The sequence below is a fragment of the Microcebus murinus genome, chromosome 2, assembly GCF_040939455.1.
Source record: "Microcebus murinus isolate Inina chromosome 2, M.murinus_Inina_mat1.0, whole genome shotgun sequence".
NCBI lineage: Eukaryota > Metazoa > Chordata > Mammalia > Primates > Cheirogaleidae > Microcebus > Microcebus murinus.
This window is the reverse complement of record NC_134105.1, coordinates 99,253,167-99,277,028: the sequence shown is the minus strand read 5'-3', so window position 1 is coordinate 99,277,028 and position 23,862 is coordinate 99,253,167. Positions and strand designations below refer to the sequence as shown.

The window sequence follows — 23,862 nt, the reverse complement described above, 5'->3', positions numbered from 1 at the left end:
ATTATCTGAAATTGGCAGGAAACAGAGCAGGAAATGCTGAATAGTGATTTGCTTTCTGTATATGAGCGGATGTCTTATAATTTCTGTGCTGTGGATTTCAGAATAGCAAAATAGTGTTTGCTGGAACCAAATGTAGAAAATATTCTTCTATATTCAAGAGGCTGCAGAGTGCCTCACTGTGACATGATACCAAGACAGCAGTATTTTATGTTTGTGTTACACATCTCCTTTCATGTATAAAGCCCTCTGTCAAATACTTAGCATTTTGCAATACAGCATTTTGCAAAGTATTGGTATATTTGGACGTCCCCATAACATGGGAAGTAGAAATATTTAGTATTTTGAGTATAAAAAAAGAATGGAGCATATTAATTAAAGCTCCTAGGAATGCCACCTCTTCTTAAAATCTTTGTACTAAATCCTTTGATAAACAACAAAAACCCTATGGAAACAAACACAAAACCATGGGAGTAGTTTTGATACTGGACATGCTGACATCAGCTCAACCACTAGCTTCATTTGGGTAGCACTGTGCAGTTTTTACTATGTTTCAATCCTTATCAAAATGGTTTCATAACAAAAGTGAGTGTTCTTCCTATTACTCCTTCTATAGATATCAACAAGGAGATATTATTTTCAAAACTGTTAAAGTTTGTCTTGTTTTTCTTTTCTCATGCCATCAAAAAAAGATAAAATTACTTAATCTTACTAGGCAACTAATTTTGTTAAATCACTCACTGAACACTGTTTAAAACTATATCAAGCAGAAGCATCCATCTTGGAGGATATGGCACAAAACTAAACATAACCATTTTTAATCAAGGAATACATATGCATATATATAAATCATGGAAAAAAACCCAACAACCCAACATTTCCTTCTATTTATTTGCCTGTCTTTTTCTAAAATATCTTGAAGGAATTAACTGAGAGAATATTTGTTCTTATGTGACTTCATGGAAACAGAATCAGCTATTGTGGCTATTTTAAAATGTTCAGATAGTCTCTGAATTGCAGAGATTCCCCATTGTAATGTATATAAATGTGTATCATCATCCCAATGAACAAGTTGTTATTTTTCAATTAATTAGGTAGAGAGTCAAATATGACATTTCTATGTGGACTTAGAACTTAAAAATCATATATTTGAAATGCTAAATTTACTTTTTGAGACAATATAAGCTTCATTTAAGACTACCTACCATAGGCCAGGCATGGTGGCTCATGCCTATAATCCTAGCACTCTGGGAGGCCAAGGTGGGTGGATTGCTCAAGGTCAGGAGTTCAAGACCAGCCTGAGCAAGACTGAGATCCCGTCTCTACTAAAAATAGAAAGAAATTAATGGGCTAACTAAAAATATATAGAAAAAAAATTAGCTGGGCATGGTGGTGCATGCCTGTAGTCCCAGCTACTCTGGAGGCTGAGGCAGTAAGATTGCTTGAGCCCAGGAGTTTGAGGTTGCTATGAGCTAGGCTAACGCCATGGCACTCTAGCCCAGGCAACAGAGTGAGACTCTGACTCAAAAAAAAAATAAAAATAAAAATAAGACTACTCATCATAGACATTCTTAAGAGGGTAGGAAAAAAGGGAAAAAAACAAAAAACAAAAAAGAAAAGACTACCCACCAAAACAATGTATCTAGTACCACAGTGCTTTAAGAGTTATATACTGTTATATGCTCTACAATAATTTTTTGCTATTTAAGAAAACACTGTTTTGACAGGATAAATGCACACACATAGTCTAAAATACAAAAGGATATACTAAAAAAGTAAGTTTCCCTATCACTTCAGTTCTCCCCCAGTACTACCCGCTCCCCCCTTTCCAGAGGCACACACTGTTATTTGTTTCTTATGTATCCTTTCAGAGATATTATCTGTGTGTGGTGTGTCTATACATTTAAACACAAATAGAAGCATTTTATATACACCATTCTGCCCCTTGCCCACATCTTGGATATACTGTGAATTTAAAACTTTCAAAGATATTGCCAAGTTGCTTCACAGATGTCATCCCAGCAGCAATACAAGAAAGTGCTTATTTCTCCACATCCTTATCAGGACTGTGTATTATCAAGGCTTTTGGTCCTTCTAAACTGATAAGTGAAAAAGTGTTATCTCATCATGGCTTCTTATTATGATCTGTCCAATACAAATTTGAACTACAGACACAGATCTGTGTATCATCAGCACGTGAAGTTTGGAATGGTATAGTGTGAGAAAAGAGGACAAGGATGGAACCTGTTAGACACCAAATGCAGGAATAAAAAGAATAAAAAAAAAAAAAAAAAAAAAGTAAAAAAAAAAAAAAAAAAAAAAAAAAAGGATGGAACCTGATGAACTCTAACATTGAAGAAATGAAGGAACAGGAAATCTCAAAGGAAACAAAGAAGGAACCGCTGGAGAACAGAAGGTAACAATAAACCAGAAGAATATGGTGCTATGGTAGCCAAGTATTTCAAGGAACAGGAAATTAATACAGTCTTTAAAACTGCAGATAGGTCAAATAAGATTAGGGCTGAAAAGTGTACCCTGGATTTATCAATAGAGGTCATTGATGATTATGGTGGCAGCAGGTTTGGTCGAATAGTCTTTTTTAAAAAAATGCTTTTTCTTTATCCAATTTATGAGTTATTCTCAACATCCTGGTTTTTTTTGTTTGTTTGTTTGTTTTGAGACAGAGTCTTGCTTTGTTACCCAGGCTAGAGTGTCAGCCTAGCTCACAGCAACCTCAAATTGCTGGGCTCAAGCAATCCTCCTGCCTCAGTCTCCCGAGTAGCTGGGACTATAGGCATGCACCACCATGCTTGGCTCATTTTTTCTATATATATTAGTTGGCCAATTAATTTCTTTCTATTTATAGTAGAGACGGGATCTCACTCTTCCTCAGGCTGGTTTTGAACCCCTGACCTCGAGCAATCTGCCTGCTTCAGCCTCCCAGAGTGCTAGGATTACAGGCATGAGCCACCACACCCGGCCTCAACATCCTGTTTTGATCCTCATTTTAAAAAATTCTGCATATTTTACCTAGATTGAACAATCATGCTGTCATGACACCAAACCTTTATCTTTAGGCTTAATCTGCATCCTTGGTTCCAAATCCACATATCTGTACACCACAGACATTTCAGACTAATCATGTCTAAAACTAAACTCTACTATTCAGTTTCTACCTTTAATCTGCTACTCTTCTTATATTCCCTATTTTGATCAACGGTACTGTATTAGTTTTCTATTGCTGCTGAAACAAATGACTACAAACAGTGGCTTCAACAATACAAATTTATTACCTCATAGTTCTGGAGGTCAAAAGTCTGCCATGGGGTCTCAACTGGACTAAAACCAAGGTGTCAGAGGGCTGTGTTCTTTTTGGAAGCTCTAGGGTAGAATCTATTTCCTTGACTTTTGCAGCTTCTAAAGGCTGCCTGCATCCCTTGGCTATGGCCTCCTTCATCCATCTTTAAAGCCAGCAGTGTTTCATGTCTCTTACCCTGCTGTTGTCACTTCTCTCTATGATAACAGTCAGGGAAAGGCTCTCCGATTTTATGGACTTGTGATTAGATTGGGCCCACCTGGATAATCTCCCTATCTCAAGCTCCATACCCTTAATCGTATTTGCAAACTCTTTACCAAGTAAGGTAACATACTTATATGTTCCAGGAATTAGAGTGTGAACATCTTGACGGGGCATTATTCAGCCTACTATGGGCACAATTTATCCAATTGTGGATAAATTATACCCAGTCACCCAAGTATGAAACTTTGAAACATCTTTTATTTTTTCTTCTTCTATCCTTATTCAGTTGGCCACTGATTTCTGTCAGTTTTATCTCTGGACTATCTTGATTTTATCCCTTTACTCAATTTCCCCTGCCTGGTTGCCAGAGTCCTATTATAGTAATGACTTATTGGTACTTCACTTATGCTTCATTTGTCAGCCACTTTTATCTTCCAAAACACAGCCCTTTCTCTTACAAAAAATAAAGGCAGTTGGAGCAATGCTTAGTTAATGTCTTTCTTAACTAGCCCTTAGTCTATTTTTCTAGCCTTGTTCTCTGTTATACTCTGTTCTCTCATTTTCTAGTTACACATATCACTAGAAAATAAACTTTAAGAGGTTAGGGATTTTAGTTTTTTTTTTTTCGGTTACTCATTGCCGAATCTCCAATCCTAGAATAGTATCTAACACACAGTGAATAGTTAATAAATACTTGTGCAACAAATGACTGAATGAGTGAACATCATTCCATTTTCTGTTCCTCAAAGGACCATGTGCCAATAGTAACCATTTATTGAGTACCTACCTTTATCAGGCACTTCACTTACAATTTTGCAAGACAAAAATCATAGTTGAGGAAGCAGAAACTCAACAGAAGATATAGAAGTCACAAAAAATATAGACCCTTCAGTATTTGGTCAATGATTGAAAATGGAGGATGAGCAAAAAGAAGGAGTCCATGACAACTTTTAAGTTTTCTGGTTTTGGTGACTAGGTGTAGTAGCGTAGGTCTGAGAAGAAAGAAAGACTGATTTACTGAGAATAAGGCAAAAACATGTTGCTTTTTAGATACCTGTGGAATATCCTAATGGAGATGTCTACTAGATATCTGGATTTTCAGTCCTGGTGCTTTTCCTGAATATAGGTGGTAACTGAAGCCATAGGAATAGATGAGTTTTCCCTAGGGAGATCCTATAAAATGAAAGGAGAACCAAAAGATAGAATTTTGGGTGAGCCCCTAATATCTTCAGAATAAGCAAGAAGATCAGCCAGCAAAGCAACTAGGAAGGACATTTTCAGAAAGGTAGGAGGAGAACCAGAAGAAAGAAGCCAAGGAACAAGCGAGTTTTAAGAAGAAAAGAATGGTTAACAGTATTAAATGCAGTAATGGCATAAATAAGGTGAGAATTTAAAGAGTCCAATGGATTTACCAGTGTGAGCAAAAACAGTTTTAGTGTGTGGTAGTGGAGTAAGGAGCCAGGGTCTGTGGGTTGAAGAGCTGAGAAGTGAAGACAGTGACTGTGGGCTTCTAAATCTAAGACACTTGGCTGTGAAAGGAAGTACATAGCTTGGAGAAGTCAGGTTCAAAGGCTTTAAATTTATTATTTGTTCAACTGGGGAAGCTTGTGTATGCTTATAGCCTGTAGGAAAGAAGTCAATGAAGAAGAAGCTGAAAATATATGGAGGAGGGAGGAAGTCAGGGAGGGGTGGAAGACACAGAAGGGGAGAGGGGAAGGAAGAGAGAGAGAAACAAAGAGGGTGGGGAGAGAGAGAAGCAAATACTCAACAGAGAAAAACTTCCAAAAACATGATAGGAGTCTATAAACAAGAGTGCTGGCAGAGAGGTTAGTTCTAAATAGGAAAAAGGATGTACTTCCCTCAGAATGAAGGAAGGCGGTAGAGGTGGGTATATGCAAATAAGTTTATATTAATAAGTATGGGGCTGGACATTGAGGGAGTTAATGTTTGACAGATTCAATTTTTTTCTCTGTGAAGCAGAAAACACTGGGGTGAGCTATGTGACTTGGAGAGAATGGAGAAAACATTCAAAACTGATGTGGAGAATGAGACAGAGAGAACTAGGGATACATAAAAGTTTGAGTATCTCTGAAGGCCGAAGTAAGGTTAGAAACAATGAATTTGTGGTGGCACCAATCTATAATTTGTGTGGTTTTCTCTAGTAGTACACTGAAGTAGATATAAGCCTGAGGCTAAGTTATTAATTCATTATTAATCTGGTGCTTTCGGCTGCAGGAAAAGAGGTTTTTCATAAACCTGTAGAAAAGTATTACCAGTCTCCATGAACCACTGAAGTGTTCTACACTACCAAGTATTCTTTCTTCAAGTCTTCTCCTTCAGTTACTGGCCAGTTTTTTCTTGCTGAGAAAAGTAATTTAATTAGGAAGGGTTGTATGATTATGATACTAATATTTTCCTACTGAGTATGATAATTTCTTGATTATACAGGGACTGAATATTTAAGCAAAACACAAGTTCTCTTCTTTTTCTCCAACAGATACGTGTTGTTTCAATTCTTACTAACAGTTCTACAGAAAGAAAACAGAAATGAATGAATATGAACAGCTAAAGTTCAGTTCTTGTCAGGATCTTTAGGAATATATTTGATGGGAAGGGGGATTGAATAGCTACAGTGGCTATAATTTTAAAAACTTATATAACTTATAAGTAATACTTGTAGTATTACTCTCAATGGTATACAGAAATGGGTATCTTTTTAACATTACATTTCTATGGATGTAAATTCTTAATTCTTCCCACTCTATTGGTTTTAGAAGTACCAATGATCTGAGATAATAAAGGCTTCTCAAGTGTAGTCACCACTGCTTTAATACTCATAAGGATGTAAAAGATGAGTTCTGTGGGGAAAAAAATCCAATGTTCTAAGAATGTGCCATGAGGAGACAGACAGAACTCTACCAATAGTTAGGTCAGTGTTGTAACTATTTGGGGGTCAGACTATGTGGAAAGCAGAAAAATAAAAGGCAGTTAAAGTGTTCAGAAATAATGAAATACTCAAGGCTGAAAAGACATTATATTCACAAAAAAATGAGGATTTTTTTTACAGTAAGATTCGATATACAATGTTCCTCAGGTAAGGGACAATTCTATTCTGAGGCCTGTTACGCAGTTTATGAGTAAGTAAATACTCATGAATTGCACAGATTATTTTATTAAGAAGTAGGGTGGGGTTTTTCCTTTGCAGGGATACAGTGACCATCTTGGTGACTGATGAGAGAAATCAGACAATAACACTTCTGTTTTGAGCCCTTGATCTGATAAATCAATTTAAAAAGCTGCTGAGCAGACAAATGAGGATAATGATAATCCTGGGAAATGATGTTGCTTCTCCATAGCTACCCTCTCACCATCCTGGCCTTGAGAGTACATCTGTCTCTTATGGCAAAGAAAGGCAAGAATAAACTCAAGTAAGCTTTTAGCACAGCTAGAGAACACTGTCCTTTAGTCTGATAATTTCAGGGTACCAGGGTATTTTTGTATTACTGGAGAGGAAAGAAAATGTCATGGATGGTAAACTGTGGGTGTAGGTTATATAAATAAAAGGATAAAACCTAGAAGCAGGGATAGGCTCTTAGAGCTTGGCTCAATTGTATACCTAACAAAGATGACTATGTCATATTTGGTTATGAAAACATTAATAAATATTTTCCTGCACCTCCTATTATGTATTGAAGCTGGATTAAGGAAGAAAATCTATGAAAAAAATTATTTTAAGACATCCCTTACATTTTTCCTTTTCATTCCTTTCCCCACTGAATTTTAAAAGTAGATGTTCTGATGAGGCCGATGGTAAAATATATAGCAAATCTTTTTAACATGATGAACCTAAGTGGAATACACAAGTTCAATTCTTTGTGCACATATTCCTGTGCTCTGGAATTTACCATAGCAACCCAAAGCATTAATTAATGCAGACAGCAAACATTAGAAAACAGTAGCCAGTTTATGCTGTATATATAAGGATAACAAATTTGTATCTTAGTTTGTTAGAAGAATAAATAAAAATTTTCACATGTAGGATTTCTGGAAATCATTATTTCTAAATGTGGATGAGTTAGATGGAAAACAAACTTTAAAATGACAACATTTTATCTATTAATAGTCTGTTGATATCATATTTATGGCTAAAATGCACATTTTTAAATATATTTATAGGTGATGAAGTCCTTAAGTCCTCATGAATATTTACTACAGGAAAAAAGGCCAATAAAAAAGAAATGCCGCTTTATAGAAATGAAAATAAGCTGCTGCAACAAGATTCTACTACATTTGTATAAATGTGAAAAGTATTTCCTTTTTGAATTGACTGATTCTGGAATGTAAGATCATTCTCCATCATAGCTCCATTTTCTCATCAAATGAAAAAGTTCCTTTTTTTTTTTTTTTTTAAGTCAGAGACAAGAAGCAATTTTGAAGTGAGAAAAAAAAATTGGCCTGAAAAATTGGATATGTGGGAATTCATCTGGAGGAGAAAGATCAAACCCAATTTGCGGATATATCTACACTGCCAAACAGGTTAACCACTAATTTAATAACTAAGGGCTAAAAAATTTCTATAAGTATTCTGGTTTTACAAAGTTGTGTTCTTGCCACATTTAGTTTGATACTTTCTAATATTACAACAACAATAATAAAACCAAGGAATTCTATTTGAGACTTAAACTATCATAAAGATGACTAAAATAAATGGCTCTTCTCCATGTGAAGATCCAGGACCATGAAAGTGGCTAGAGCTGAGAGTGGTGCCAAGTGAATGCAGAGCCAAAATACCGTATAGGGTTGCTCACAAACTATAAAAATCTAAATTTTCTGTGGCATCAATTAAATTTATTTTCTGGATTAAATTTTCCAGTTGTAAATTTTGGCATATCAACTAGTATAGATATCTAGATAATTGAACAAACATCTATTTAACACCTACTGTTTGTAAAGCACTGTGTTAAATGTTGTGAAAACTCCCTAAATTAACAAAATATAATTTCTCACTTCAAGATTACAATACCTAATACAACAACTAAGGGGTAGGACAAATATGTATACAACTAACTACTGTCTCAATATCCAGAGCTAACAACTATTAGGAATTTCTTGTTTATTCTTTCAGAAACAGTTACTGTATATATACATATATGTACTTGTATATATATATTATATACATATTATGTATATATGTATAGTCAAGCACATATTTATATAACATGTATATAGTCACATTCATGCTTATATAGCTTTTTTTTTTTTTTTTTTTTTTTTTTTTTTTTGAGACAGAGTCTCGCTTTGTTGCCCAGGCTAGAGTGAGTGCCGTGGCGTCAGCCTAGCTCACAGCAACCTCAAACTCCTGGGCTCGAGCGATCCTTCTGCCTCAGCCTCCCGAGTAGCTGGGACTACAGGCATGCGCCACCATGCCCGGCTAATTTTTTATATATATATATCAGTTGGCCAATTAATTTATTTCTATTTATAGTAGAGACGGGGTCTCGCTCTTGCTCAGGCTGGTTTTAACTCCTGACCTTGAGCAATCCGCCCGCCTCGGCCTCCCAAGAGCTAGGATTACAGACGTGAGCCACCGCGCCCGGCCTTTGTATAGCTTTTTATCAAGAAGGATATTATAGCACCTTGCATTTCTAACCAAGATATCTTACAAAGCTTTGCATATTACCCTCTGAAGAGTCATGCCATTTCTTTAAAAAAAGAGAATGTATAGTATTATACTGTAATTTAGGTAACCAGTCCTCTATTGATGGATATTTAGCTTGTTTCCAGTGTTTTGCCATTACAAATAATGTTTCAGTGAACATCCTTTTTTAAATATCTTGTGTATTTGTGCAAGAATATCTATATGGTAAAATTTTAAAAGTAGAATTGTTAAGTAGGAGTCTTTCAAGTCCTGCATTTTCCTTCTGTTAAGCAGGGCCAGGAGGTGGCGTAGGAATCTTCTCTTCCCCCAACCCCCAATGTAGTTTTGTAACCATTTCTCTGCCTTCTTCCTCAAAATTTCCACTATTTTAGAAGCTCATAATGTAGTTGCACTGTTTTCTCCTGACCTCCTTTCCTGGTCACTCTTATTCCCTGAAGACTTTAGCTCAGGTTTACTGTCCTCCTTTTTACTCTCTCTTTCTTCAAGATTTTAGTGACTTTAATGTGTAGATTACTCATCTAATATCCTGGTCACTGGTCACCTCACCCACACTGACCTTTTCTTCTACAGCCAAAACAACCCATATCCATGATTAAAACCTAAACTTCTTTATTACAAGTATCTGCATTATCTATGAAATCTTGAATTCAAGATCCCTTTTCCAGTAAACCCCCTCTCAACTTCCTTTTTTTTTTTTTTGGAGACAGAGTCTCACTCTGTTGCACGGGCTAGAGTGCCGTGGCATCAGCCTAGCTCACAGCAACCTCAAACTCCTGGGTTTAAGCAATCCTGCTGCCTCAGCCTCCCGAGTAGCTGGGACTACAGGCATGTGCTACCATGCCTGGCTAATTTTTTCTATGTATTTTAGTTGTCCAGCTAATTTCTATCTATTTTTAGTAGAGACGGGGTCTGGCTCTCGCTCAGGCTGGTCTCAAATTCCTGATCTCGAGTTATCCTCCCGCCTCAGCCTCCCAGAGTGCTAGGATTACAGGTGTGCCTCTCAACTTCTAATTCACCCATACTAATACCCTTCTGAAATAATTATTTGACCTCATCAAACCTTCAATTCATTCACAAATACTTTTTTCACTATCCAATACCGTCTTCCTGTTTTCATTTCCCCAAATCCTGATTGGACCCAACTAAATACCTTTTCCACATTTAATCCAGAAGAGCTAAAGTTGCTGGGAAAAAAAATACACAACGGGGCTCACTGGCTGTATTTTAAACTAATGACCATAAAACTCAAAACGGCACTCAACCTTGCCTGGAAGTCCGATTTACATTTCCCTAGCAAATTTGATTCCTAGCCTATGACAATTTCACAATGTTTTCTCTTTTTAGCCTTTACTTTAGCTGATAATTTGGCATTGTATTTTACTGAGAAAATTAGACATGATAGGTCCCATGTTCTCACCATCAAAACTATAAACCTATTGTATCTATATATATTGTTTTCTTCCTGGTAAAGTATAAGAAGTAACTCTGTTTCTATTGAAGGCAAGCCCTCTGTGCTCTGGATGCCCCAAGGACTTCACTTTCACTGCTCCTCCTTTTTCTCTTCTGCATTATCTATTCTTTCTTCTTTACTGTGTAATTCTCATCAGATTACAAATAAGCTCTTGAATCTCTCTTTCCTCTAAATTCACAATCTCTTCTAGATACCAGCCCATTTCTCTGTCCCCTTTATTTTTTCAAAAAGCCTCTCAGAGCCGGGCGCGGTGGCTCACACCTGTAATCCTAGCACTCTGGGAGGCTGAGGCGGGCGGATTGCTCGAGGTCAGGAGTTCGAAACCAGCCTGAGCAAGAGCGAGACCCCGTCTCTACTATAAATAGAAAGAAATTAATTGGCCAACTAATATATATATAAAATTAGCCGGGCATGGTGGCGCATGCCTGTAGTCCCAGCTACTCGGGAGGCTGAGGCAGAAGGATTGCTTGAGCCCAGGAGTTTGAGGTTGCTGTGAGCTAGGCTGACGCCACGGCACTCACTCTAGCCTGGTCAATAAGCGAGACTCTGTCTCAAAAAAAAAAAAAAAAAAAAAAAAAGCCTCTCAGATAGTTGAATAACTCTGGGCTGGTTTTTATTCTTCTCACTTAGCTGACATTTCTGAATCCTAATGCCAAGGTCCTTAAACATTTTATCTCAATGAGTGTACTCTCTGAATTTAACACCAGATGTTAAATTCTGCCTTTCAACCTTGAATTTTTAAAAGATGATTTTTTTCTGTTCCATATCAAATTACAGAGATTTTTTTTTAAAGGGACAAAGTGAAAAAATATACTTTACCATATAAAAAAGTCATCAATGTACCTCAAAATATTTTCTCCTTTCAGAAATTTGTTATATTTATAAAACACTATACTTCCATGGCTCTTAGATTATTATTAGCTGAAATAATAGAAGAATTATACCAACAGTAAAATTTTCACATTAATCTATCCAACAAGATTCAATGACATATGTTAGGCCCTTTATAACATGTGGTCCAAACAAAAAAAATATATGAATATAAGTTTTAAATAGGTAGAACTTGTGCATATAGTATTTCAAATTTCAAGTTGGCCTAAGTAAGTTGTTCTGGACAAGTTTTGTTTATATTGAAATTAACCAACCACTAGATTAATATGATAAGTAATTTCTTCCTTTTGTTAATACTAGAAAAGAAAGCCATCCTTTTCCCTTGTGTAACAAATGGCCTTTATTAAATAGGTCTCTCAGTTTGTGTGCTGGCCACATTTGGCAAAGTCCAGTCCTCACTCCAAATAGTAACAACCTGTTCTGGATGGCAATCAAGCAGCAAATCTATTTTTGGCTTTAATGTTTGAAACTCCAAATGCCTCTGTACTGAACCTTAAATGACATAAGTAAACTGGTCTGATACTAAAACACAGAATATGAGGATTTGGAGCCCTTCAAAACACTGTCTCTTTAGTACAAAACAAATAAATGTTTCAGGCTTAGCAGGAGAATTCATATCTAATGTCGATATATGAAAACCAAAAGAATCTTAAAACTGAAACAACTGGGGAAGGAGGAACAGAATGAAATAACCTCAGCTTTAATCCCTAACATTACTCTAAATTTCGTATTCGCTCAGTTTTTCAGGTTTTATTATTAGTAGTATCTTTATTACCTTACCTGTCTCTGAGTGTGCTTGGGCCTAGATAAGGATATAGGTTTTCTTTAAGCTTTCCTTTGATGAGATGATCCAAGGTCTCATGGAGGAAAGGCTGATGCTGTGTGTATACATTTTCTACTCCCTAAAACAGGGGGAAATGGTTCTTATGTCATATTTGAGAAACTAACAATATAACAGTTAATAGCACTTGTATTAGAAAAGGATATACACTCAATAGAGATTTCAAGAGATAGATTCAATAGGAATTTTAGGAAATTTAAAAATTATTTTAATCCATCAGAAAAATCTCATTAAAAATACTCTGTAATTTAGGGTTAGCTATTGTAAAGGAATTTTAAAAATAGAATTGCTTAAATCCTTTGTCTTCACTGAAGAAATCATTGTCTTCACTGATTCTCATTCTTTTGTGAAAATGTTAAGTGACAGGTAGATCAAATAAAAGGAAAAAATTACATATAAGAGGAGATTGGAAACACCCAGGAAAACAGAAAAACTTCAGGAAACATAAGAAAGGCTAGCAAAATTTTTTTTTTAACTTTTTTTTTAATTTTTTTGAGACAGAGTCTCACTTTGTTGCCCAGGCTAGAGTGAGTGCCGTGGCGTCAGCCTAGCTCACAGCAACCTCAAACTTCTGGGCTCAAGTGATCCTACTGCCTCAGCCTCCCGAGTAGCTGGGACTACAGGCATGCGCCACCATGCCCGGCTAAATTTTTTCTATATATATATATTAGTTGGCCAATTAATTTCTTTCTATTTATAGTAGAGACGGGGTCTCGCTCTTGCTCAGGCTGGTTTCGAACTCCTGACCTCAAGCAATCCACCTGCCTCAGCCTCCCAGAGTGCTAGGATTACAGGCGTGAGCCACCACGCCCGGCAGGCTAGCAAATTAAAATTAATTTTTGACCACTTTAAGAAGACAGGTTCGTATTTGTAAAAGATCAACAAATGTTTGCTTCATCTTTAATTTCCTTCAAAGAGAAACTGCCTACCAAATCTTAAATTATAAATAAATGGAGTAAAATAACTGTGACTAAAAGAATTGTTTATCTTTTTACTCTTGAGTATTTCCTGGAAATATCTCCAGTTATTTTCTGCTCAGCTATTTGGTCCAATGCTGATACTGCTCCAATATAGAAAGCACTAAAAAAAATAGCTTTCAAGAGGATGTCTGCTTTGATTTAATTGACATAGTACTAAATCAGCAGCAATCTTGAAGATACTTTGAAGATCATATTCATTCACTCTCAGGGGCTTCAACTGTTTGTCACTTAGGAAAGTATAGTGGAGATTGTCTATACCTTCAATCCTTTAAGGAACTGTTTAGTGATGGCCACAGCATCTTTGGGGCTGAAGAGGTCACTTCCTCTGACTCGTTTACCACCATACTCAACAACTGCAGACACGAGCTGTAAAAAAAAGAAAAGCAACTTTTATTGCTTAGGGATCAGAAAGTTCATTTCATAAGAAAATAGCTTTACTAAGGAAATGAAGAAATAAGAACAAACAATTATATATTTCTATAAATAAAAAGAGTATAATTTAACATTTGTTAGAGCTAAGAATATAATAATAGAGTTGGTTCCCATTTGGTGGGCTTAATATGTAAATTCAGTTACCTTTCGATACTTCTCAGAAACACCTTTATTCCTGAGGTCCATCATTAGTCCTGGCAGGCTATTGCTGCTGTGTCGTTCATAATGTAAAGCATAAAGCATCACCAGGCGGGCAGCATCAAACTCTGTCACTTTTGGGTTCTGCAGGAGCCTTTTTACATTCTGAAGAAAGACAGAGGTGGCATTTATCCCCCTTTCACTTAAGGGATCTGTTGTATAATGCCTTAGATCGAATAATTATTGAATGGTAGTGACAAATCTGAGTTCATGGCTGAGATTACTACTATGACAATGTACAGGTCATACATTTAGCAACTGTCTCAACTATAGAAAATTAAATGTCTTTTGTCCAAGATAAGAATTAAATAAGGAAATATATTCCCATTGTAACTGCTTTAGGACAAGAATGAACCTAATAATGAATAGTTTTTCTTTTCCAATAGCCTGAGTTGTAATTTCCTTGCTGAAAGAAGGAACATATACTATTTCTCCCACTTCAATCAAGTGAACACACAATATAACTGACCAGTTAAACTGTAAAACCCTACTGCTTTTTTTTTCTTTTCTTTTTTTTCTTTTTTCCTTAGATCTGGATTCCTAGCTACTGCTTTCTCTTACTGTTAGTGATTGACCAGTGAAATGGAGACAAGTTGGTAGAATTTTACATAGGACTAGGGTTAATCACAAAGAAGCATCAGAAGTATCAATGTGTTTCAAAATGGTTGACCGAGATATGAGTATATAATAGTATATAATCTCTAAATTGAGTACTTATAATTTTAAAAGGCAGGTACTGACAAGAAAGGGAGCCAGGAGAAATCATGTTCAGGTTTTGCCAATCCTTACATTACAAACCTTCGATGTAGTACAGATTTGTATTTATTATGCAGCAGAATATATAATTTAATTCAAGTCAACAAATACTTTTTGAGCCCCCATTTGGTACTATGCCAGGCACTGTTGGGGGCACACAGATGAATTAGAGACAATTCCTGTCTTCAGTGAGTTCACTGGCAATGGGGTGAAAGGTGATGAAAGTAATATAATCTATTCTGCTATAAAGAATTTTTTAAAATGTACTTTAGCTTTATGAGATTGATAAATATGGAAATCGTGTCAGTTTAACAGAGAAGGCACATTGGCTCCTATGTAATTTTTACAGCATGGACAGGGTTCCTCATGATTAAAGAGGAAGCTTCACCAATATGTTAAGAAAAAAAGATGAAAATCCTCAGAAGTCTTTTCTGCAAGAAGTATCTGGTTTTGTAGTTTCAAGAACTGCTGTACTTTCTACTATGTTAAACTATCTAGGGAAAGGGCAGGTACAAATGAAAAGGATGTTAATATTTTGCACTGTGTTAAAAAGTAAAATAAAACGGCCGGGCGCGGTGGCTCACGCCTGTAATCCTAGCTCTCTGGGAGGCCGAGGCGGGCGGATTGCTCGAGGTCCAGAGTTTGAAACCAGCCTGAGCAAGAGCGAGACCCCGTCTCTACCATAAATAGAAAGAAACTAATTGGCCAACTAATATATATAGAAAAAAGTAGCCGGGCATGGTGGCGCATGCCTGTAGTCCCAGCTACTCGGGAGGCTGAGGCAGAAGGATTGCTTGAGCCCAGGAGTTTGAGGTTGCTGTGAGCTAGGCTGACGCCACGGCACTCACTCTAGCCTAGGCAACAAAGCGAGACTCTGTCTCAAAAAAAAAAAAAAAAAAGTAAAATAAAACAAAATAATAACCAAACACTGATTGATGAAGAAGGCTATCTCCATAAGGCATTTTTAATTTTGATGAAATTGTCTCTGTGAGAAACAAATATTTTCAAGAACTTAAAATTTATTCACCCACCAAATTTCTCAAAAGAAAAAAAAAAAAAAAAAAAAGAACTTAAAATTTGAAGAAGAAAATACGAACCTCAGGAATAAAACTGCAGAGGATGAACTGAAGGTATTTCTAGGTGCAAATGGCAATAATACTAATATTTATATTATATGCTAATAATACTAATGCCAAAAATACTAATATTTTTATTAGGATTGTTATTTTTATTAGGGCTCTGATTATGTTACATAGATTTTTTTCCCCTTTTTTTAGTTACATAAAATTTAAGTACTCTGATTATAACCCTATTTTCCCATACCCTTGTTTATTTTTAGTGTATGATTTTGTATAACATGAGATTTTTCGGGAACAAATATGTGGTATTATAACAAAAAATATGTATAGAAAAGACAAAATAAACCAAAACACAAAAGCTGAAAATCAGTGAAATCAGGGGAAAGGGAGACAAAGGGAAGAGAAAGTGTATCTGGTTGTTGAAAAATCAGGAAAGATTTCATAAAGGAGGTAACATTTGCAAAAGTCCCTGAAAAATAAATAAGAGTTGGAATTAGTATGAGAGACTGAAAGCAGTGACACTCTTAACAGGGATATGGAAATCATAGGAAGAAATGGCTTGGTTTGAAAGTCTGGCAAGAGCTCTGGTGGGCACTGGATTTCGAGGACATAACTAACATCTGTATAATACTTTACAACTTACAAGATGGTTTCACATACATTATCTCTTTAGTACCTTACAACAACCATGTCCAATGTCTAAGAACTCTACTGTGCACATCGAATAGGGACTATGATGATATGGAGAACCTCCCAGATAGCTCTCAAGTAGGAAGCTCTCTGAGAGGGATTCCTATTGTTGCTCCTCTGGGTTAATAGTTCACTACCATCATCCTTAGGGCTCAAAAGGGAAGAAATTTCTCTTCTATGGATTTAGACCCCAAATTCAAAAGAATTTCCTCACTTTTTTTTTTTTTTTCCTTTTCCAGTATCTTTCCCAGATAGCAGTCATGGAATACATACAGCCTATCCTATTTAGAGTATCTATTCAAATACTCCACTATTTTCTACTACAATATGAAGAAATTTCAGAGTACAGATTATTTATCAAGTACATATACACAATTTCATATGTATCTCAATCTACTTGGCATAGGTTTTAAAACAGTGAGAAATCGCATTTGGGATCTCTGTTGTCACTCTTCTTTACAGGCACAATGTTTCATTTCCTGCCCTTGCAGTCACTCTCTTACCATTTTAAAACTACTCAGTTTCTGGCTGACCTGTCTCTGTACTTTTAAGCAAATCTAAGCATAAACCCACAAAACTGGTATGAAGAGAGTCAAAGACTATTTGCAATAGTCAGTATGTACCCTTCTGATGTGTTCCCTTTCTAATTACCTTTCACTCGGATCTTGATTGTTGGCTCTGTTTCTTATTAAAGGTAACAAATGTTGGTGATGATATGGAGAAATGGGAAACCTTACACATGCTGGTGGGAATGTAAATTAATACAGCTATTATGGAAAACAGTACAGAGATCCCTCAAAAAATAGAACTACCATGATTGAGCAATCCCACTACTGAATATATACCCAAAGGAAATGAAATCAGTATGTTGAAGAGATACCTGCACTTTCATGTTTATTGCAGCACCATTCACAATAGCCAAGATATAAAATCAACCTAAGTGTCCATCAACAAATGAATGAATAAATAAAATGTGGTATATAGAAACAATATATACAAAATACTATTCAACCTTAAAGAAGGAAATCCTGTCATCTGTGGCAAAATGGATGAACCTGGAGGACATTATGTTAAGTGAAATAAGCCAGGCACAGAGAAACAAATGCTGCATGATCTCACTCCTATGTGGAATCTAAAAAGTATTCTCATAGGAGTAGAGAGTAGAACAGTGAACACCAAAGAATGAGGAAGGGCAGGGTTGGGGGTGATGAGAGATTGGCCAATGAGTACAGAGCAATAGTTAGATAGGAATACGTTCTGGTGTTCTATCTTAGTAGGATGACTAGAGTTAACAATAATGCATTATATATTTCAAAATAGCTAGAAGAGAGGTTTTTGAATGTTCTCATCACCAAAAATGATGAATGTTTAGGGTGATATACTAATTACCCTGATTTGATCATTACACAATGTATATATGTATCAAAACATGTTGTCGGCCGGGTGCTGTGGCTCACGCCTGTAATCCTAGCTCTTGGGAGGCCGAGGCGGGCGGATTGCTCAAGGTCAGGAGTTCAAAACCAGCCTGAGCAAGAGCGAGACCTCGTCTCTACTATAAACAGAAAGAAATTAATTGGCCAACTGATATATATATAAAAAAAAAAATTAGCCGGGCATAGTGGCGCATGCCTGTAGTCCCAGCTACTCGGGAGGCTGAGGCAGAAGGATCACTCGAGCCCAGGAGTTTGAGGTTGCTGTGAGCTAGGCTGACGCCACGGCACTCACTCTAGCCTGGACAACAAAGTGAGACTCTGTCTCAAAAAAAAAAAAAAAAAACAAAAACAAAAAAAAACATGTTGTCTTTTTTTTTCCATTCAGTCCCTGTAGGGACCATCAGAAACTGCCAATGCTGACTATATTGCAAATTGTTATGGTGGGATATTGGGAAAAGTTTTCAATTAGCAATAATCACACCTTGGATAAACCTCATTGGCTACGATACTGCCACTGCCCAAAGCTAAAACATCATGTTATATTCCATAAGTCTGTATAATTATTATGTGTTAATAATAATTAAAAAAAAGACATTTGGGGGATAGACATACTTGAAGCTCTTACTCGAGACAGTAGGGGGGCATGGGCAATATATGTAACCTTAACACTTGTACCCCCATAATATGCTAAAATAAAAAACAATAATAATAATATGTAAAATAAAAGAAGAAAAGACATATAACAATTGAAATTAAAAAAAAAAAAAGCAAGCTAGACTAAGGAAACAAAGGAAAAAAAAAAAAAAAGAATTCACTTCTATTTCTTGAGATTTGGTACTGGTATTTAGATTCCCTGGCTTGACTCTTAGCTCTCCCTGAGGACTTGGCCCAGATCTGACCTAGGCTTACTTTGAGTAGACTATTTAGCCTACTTTTGAGCCCTTGGGATCCAAATCATGGCTCAGGTCCATGTTCTGGCTAGACTTATCTATTCTCTCATGAAAAGAAACCTGTAGGTACAAGCTGAGTTCTTTCTTTTCTTTCAGATATATCAGCGCTTGGAGAAGCAGAGCCTTTTTGTCTGCCTTGATCCCATGTTATCCTTTGACTTCATTTTGAACAATTTCTCTCATGGCTACTTGACTCATCACTTGACTAATAGTGGCACACATTGAGATTTCAGGGCACTAACCAGAGAAGGGGAGAAAAAAGAATTAGAGAAGCTTCTGATTACATAGCAGGTGTGTACCACATGGTAGCATTTATTTGTTGGAAATATAACTGAATTATATAATGAACTTTTTGGCTTCTCTTTTCTTATTAAATTTTCCATAAGCCTTGCGATCAAGAGAGAAAAGTACATTGTCACATAATAACGACTGAATAAAGAGAAAAACAGAAAATAATGTCTACTTAAAAAGAAAGGATTCAAAAACCTTGCATGGAACTCTAACATTTGTTTAAGCCTAATCAAGGAATAGGAAAAGCAAAAGCACTGTCTTTGGAGGTCAAGTTTCCAAAAAGAACTAACATTCATTTGCAAGTTATCAATGGGAAAACCATTCTTTTTTCCTGATATTTACAGATTTTTTCATTGTTTCTGGCTGACTACTTTTCTGTTTCCTTCTATCAAAACTATGATGAAGCAGCATAGCAAGAACAAATTTTATTATGATATATGTACATTTGAAATGATTATATAAATTACAGATGAACTTGGCAATTAGTCTCCATTTTTTGCTTTAGTTTAACCTAAAGAACAGGCTCCCTTCCTTGTTATATACTATTATATTAAGGTAGTAAATAGTGAATAACAAAATAAATTAACAGATTAGAACAGCAAAATGGAATTGGTAGAAGTCTTCAACATGGTGATATAATGAGTCTAATCTAAGGGTCTGAGGGAATATGGACTATAAAGAGCTTATGTAGGAAACATGATAGAAAGTAGGCAGAACCTAATTCCACTGACTGGTTAAGTATATCTGAGTCAATATTCCTTTTCCTAATGACTAGTTAACATAAAATTTGGCTTTGCAGTAGGTCTTCTGCTGATCAACACTATTTCTAAATGTTGGTTTAGAGAAAAAAGGATCATTTTTACACTTAGTTGATCAAAGTAAAATGATCAGTTCAATGTGTTCCAAACAATTTTCTCATAATTTTAATAATAAACAAATAAAAACACATAAAAAACCTTTCTGGGCTAGGTGGCTCATGCCTATAATCCTAGCACTCTGGGAGCCGGAGGCAAGAATATCGCTCAAGGTTAGGAGTTCGAAACCAGCCTTAGCAAGAGTGAAACCCTGTCTCTACTAAAAATAGAAAGAAATTAATTGGCCAACTAAAAATATATAGAAAAAGTTAGCCAGGCATGGTGGTGCATGCCTGTAGTCCCAGCTACTAGGGAGGCTGAGGCGGTAGGATTGCTTAAGCCCAAGAGTTTGAGGTTGCTGTGAACTAGGCTGATGCACAGCACTCTAGCCCAGGCAACAGAGTGAGACTCTGTCTCAAAAAACAAAACAAAAAAAAAAAAACAAACCCTTTCTGAAATCAGAGAGATCTAAGGTCATCTGTGAACTAAAAAACATGTCCTGGATGCCATAAAGAAAACAGAATGTACCATCAAATAATAATACTCAAATGGTGATGATTAATATTTGTTGAAAGTTATAAGTATCAGGTACCATATTGAGTTGCTTTACATATATTAGCTCATTGTACCCTCACAACAATCTTTCAGGTAAGTACTGTTATTTTTCCCCATTTTACACACAAAAAGACAGAGTTAGAGTGGTTAAGAATCATTTTCAAACCTAAGCCATTAAAGGCCCAAGCTCTTAGCCACTACTCTATATAGCTTCAAGTAGAACTCTTTCTCCTCATTTTTCTAATAAATATTTATTGAGTCTTTATTAGGTGTCATTAACAAAATAATTTGAGATCTTTTACACAAGGCCAGGAAAGAAGGATATAATTTAGACTGATTCCTCTCTCCAAATGAAAAGCTGTGATATGATAAAATAGGCAGAGCATGGAGAGGTGACTGCTCACTTTGAGATATTTCTGTTCATGGTATGAAAAATCTTCATTACTAATCAAATGAATTTATTCTGAGGATATAGATATGTTTCAATAGTAATACACTGCATTTTGGTTCTTTCAAAATCAAACTTTTGTTAGCTTTTAGAATAACACGTTAGAATGGCAGCAACTTATAAGTTAGTTTTTAGCAATAAATGAGCATTTTTTTTTCTTACCATGATACACTTACTATTCAATAAAGCAAACCCCATCTCTACTCAAAAACCTCATTTCATTGCTTCATGACGTATTATTATGTAAGGTCAAGCCATGGAATGCTATGACCCCTCTAGATGCCAGGCCCCTGGCGTCCACTCACTATCAAACAAAAGTTCCCTTTATAGACTATTTAAACCATGTTGCCAAAGAAATCCTTCATAATGGGGGTAGTCCAAATCAACTGCTCACTGTAAAACCCCAATATCCTGGACAAGAAATCCTTCAAAACATAAATTTTAAAAATATAAAGTAGATTACAAATAGAGTTCATATTTTTAAATTATTTTTCTTTTAAAGCGAACAAAAAATAAAGTGTCAAGCAAGGAATTACAATAACTTTTCTAACTGCTTTCCATATGGTAGAGAGATACAAATAAAGACACTAAAATTGGCTAGTGATTAAGTTTGGCTCTATTGTTTTCAAGGGAAAAATCAAATGATAAAGAAACATAAGGAAATTTAAATTTAGTTACAGGACAAAATTATGTTTTTTATTTAATAAGAGGCAGAAAACTCATTTTATTGTGATAAATATAAGAGTACTTCTATTAAGCCCACAAAATAATTATAAACTATTATTCAGTAGTGTTATTTTAAGTAAGTTAGACAAGTTAAATAAATTATGATACATTTTTACAAAGGTACTATTTAGTGATTAAAAAGAATGAGTCTTTAGGTTCTGGTCTAGATCAGTCTCTGAGATACATGATTAAAGAAACAAAATGCTGAACACTATGTATAGTATGGAGCCATTTGAATTAAAAAAGACTTGTACAGACTTGCACATACAATGAATAACTGTAAGGATATATATGGAAACTGTATATATGAAACTATTAACAGACTGAGTTTTTACTTTACATCTGTTTCACCAAATACTTACATTATCTATTTAAGAATGAGAATTTAATACAATTAAAAAATAATAAAGTCAGCCTAAAGAACTAGGAGTTGTTTGTGAAGATTTCAGAGCACAGGGACAAAACTAAAACTGTGATGACAGAAGCACATTACAAAAATATAAAGCAAATAGTATCCTTATGATTCTCGAAATGCTGGTATTTTCAGAGTAAATCTTGATAAACATTAAAAAGTCAAAAACCAACAACTATAAATCCTAGTAAAGACCTTACTTAGTGTAAATATGGCACACACAGGTGCATTTCTTTCTTTTGGTTGCACTACGTGTATAAAAAAATTATGCTTAGAGGAAGGGAACCAACCTTTACAAAGTACAAAGCACCTACTACGTGCAAAGCATTTTACATATCTCATTGAATCCTCATAACAATCTGAAAGTTTGAAATCACTATCCCTGAGCCTTGGGCAAAGTAATTTTCCCAAAGAAACTTTGGTAAGTAGAGCCAGGATGTAACCCAGGACAGTCTAGCTCCAAAGCCTGCGTTATTTCCAATATACCAGGCTGACTTTATTTTACAAAATAAAGTAGAACTGCAGCAGGGAAAGAAAGAACTAAGTTTTAGAATAGAGGGTCCTATTAATAAGGAAATGTGCTTCTTATACATTAGAAATGGCTATTTCCCAAAGGATTCTTATTCCTAAATTACTTAGTTGTCAGTGACATATTTTGTCATTTTACAGGAACTTTAAAATTACCTTTGTTCTTCCTTTCTTTATATTCACTCTGTCATATGTTTTTTCCCTTTGAAATGTTTCTCAGATTTGCACCTTACTGAACATTTTTACTACTATCACTATAAGTCTACAAGCCTTCCTGACTTCAGTTTTTTCACCTCTAAAGAACCCTTACTAGATTAAATTTCCTAAAATACTACTGTCAATACCTCAACTTTCTACGTAAGATCCTATACTGGATCTCCTTGCCTATCTCAGCAAGTATAAATTCCTCTTACAAGTGTCTTCATAAACTGGTTCCTCTTTACCAATTCAATTTTATTTCCTATTTTTCTTCTACACCCACTCTCAACAGGTCAAACTGTTTATTATTTCCTGCATACTTCTGCATCCTTGCTTTTGCTGTTATCCCTTCTGAAATCCTCCCCCAAATTCTATTCATTCTTTATGGTCCATCTTCATCTTGCCTTCTCTAAGAAAATTCTCTTCTATTAGGATTTTGACTTAACTAAATATCATCTTGAAACATTATCTAATTTTTTCTTGTGGTTTAGTTTTGTCTCTTCAACTAGACTATAAATTTCTTGAGACCACGGTATGATTACGTCACTTTTCTTCTAAAATTCTCTGGTAGCTCTCATCAAGATTAAAGCCCAACTTTATATATATATTAAATATATATATTAAAAAATATATATATATATTTTCTGTATATCCATCCTTGCATTCTCTCTGAGAGAATGTTTCTCCCTTTTCTCTGCTTGATGCATTCCTACTATTTATCTGTCCAAACTCAGTTCTAATGTCATTTTCTCTAAGAAGCCCTAAGAAGCCTTCGGATAACTGTTTTCCTTCCCCTATATTTCCATATTCCATTGTAAATACTCCTATTATGGCACTTATTGCATGGGATTATAATTCCTGGCTTAAACTTCTTTCTCCTCTACTATCGTGTGAGCTCTTTGAGGAATGAGATTGTATCTTAGTCATCTTTGTACTCCTAGATCATCATAGGA

At 35.5% G+C, this 23,862-nt stretch overlaps 1 protein-coding gene and 1 non-coding gene across 2 annotated transcripts in view; both read right to left on the bottom strand.

Annotated features, from left to right (window-relative positions):
• Nucleotides 1–23,862, bottom strand: part of VPS45 (vacuolar protein sorting 45 homolog) — a 66,766-nt gene that overhangs the window by 27,210 nt on the left and 15,694 nt on the right. The window contains exons 11-13 of the mRNA XM_020284245.2: nucleotides 13,936–14,094; nucleotides 13,618–13,725; nucleotides 12,319–12,440 (exon numbers count right to left, since the gene is read on the bottom strand). Of these exons, the coding sequence (XP_020139834.1) occupies nucleotides 12,319–12,440; nucleotides 13,618–13,725; nucleotides 13,936–14,094 (389 nt within the window). The remainder of the gene's footprint in view (nucleotides 1–12,318; nucleotides 12,441–13,617; nucleotides 13,726–13,935; nucleotides 14,095–23,862) is intronic.
• LOC142869658 (U4 spliceosomal RNA) lies at nucleotides 18,333–18,473 on the bottom strand. Its single transcript, XR_012918238.1, has one exon. It is a non-coding gene; the product is annotated as a U4 spliceosomal RNA (small nuclear RNA).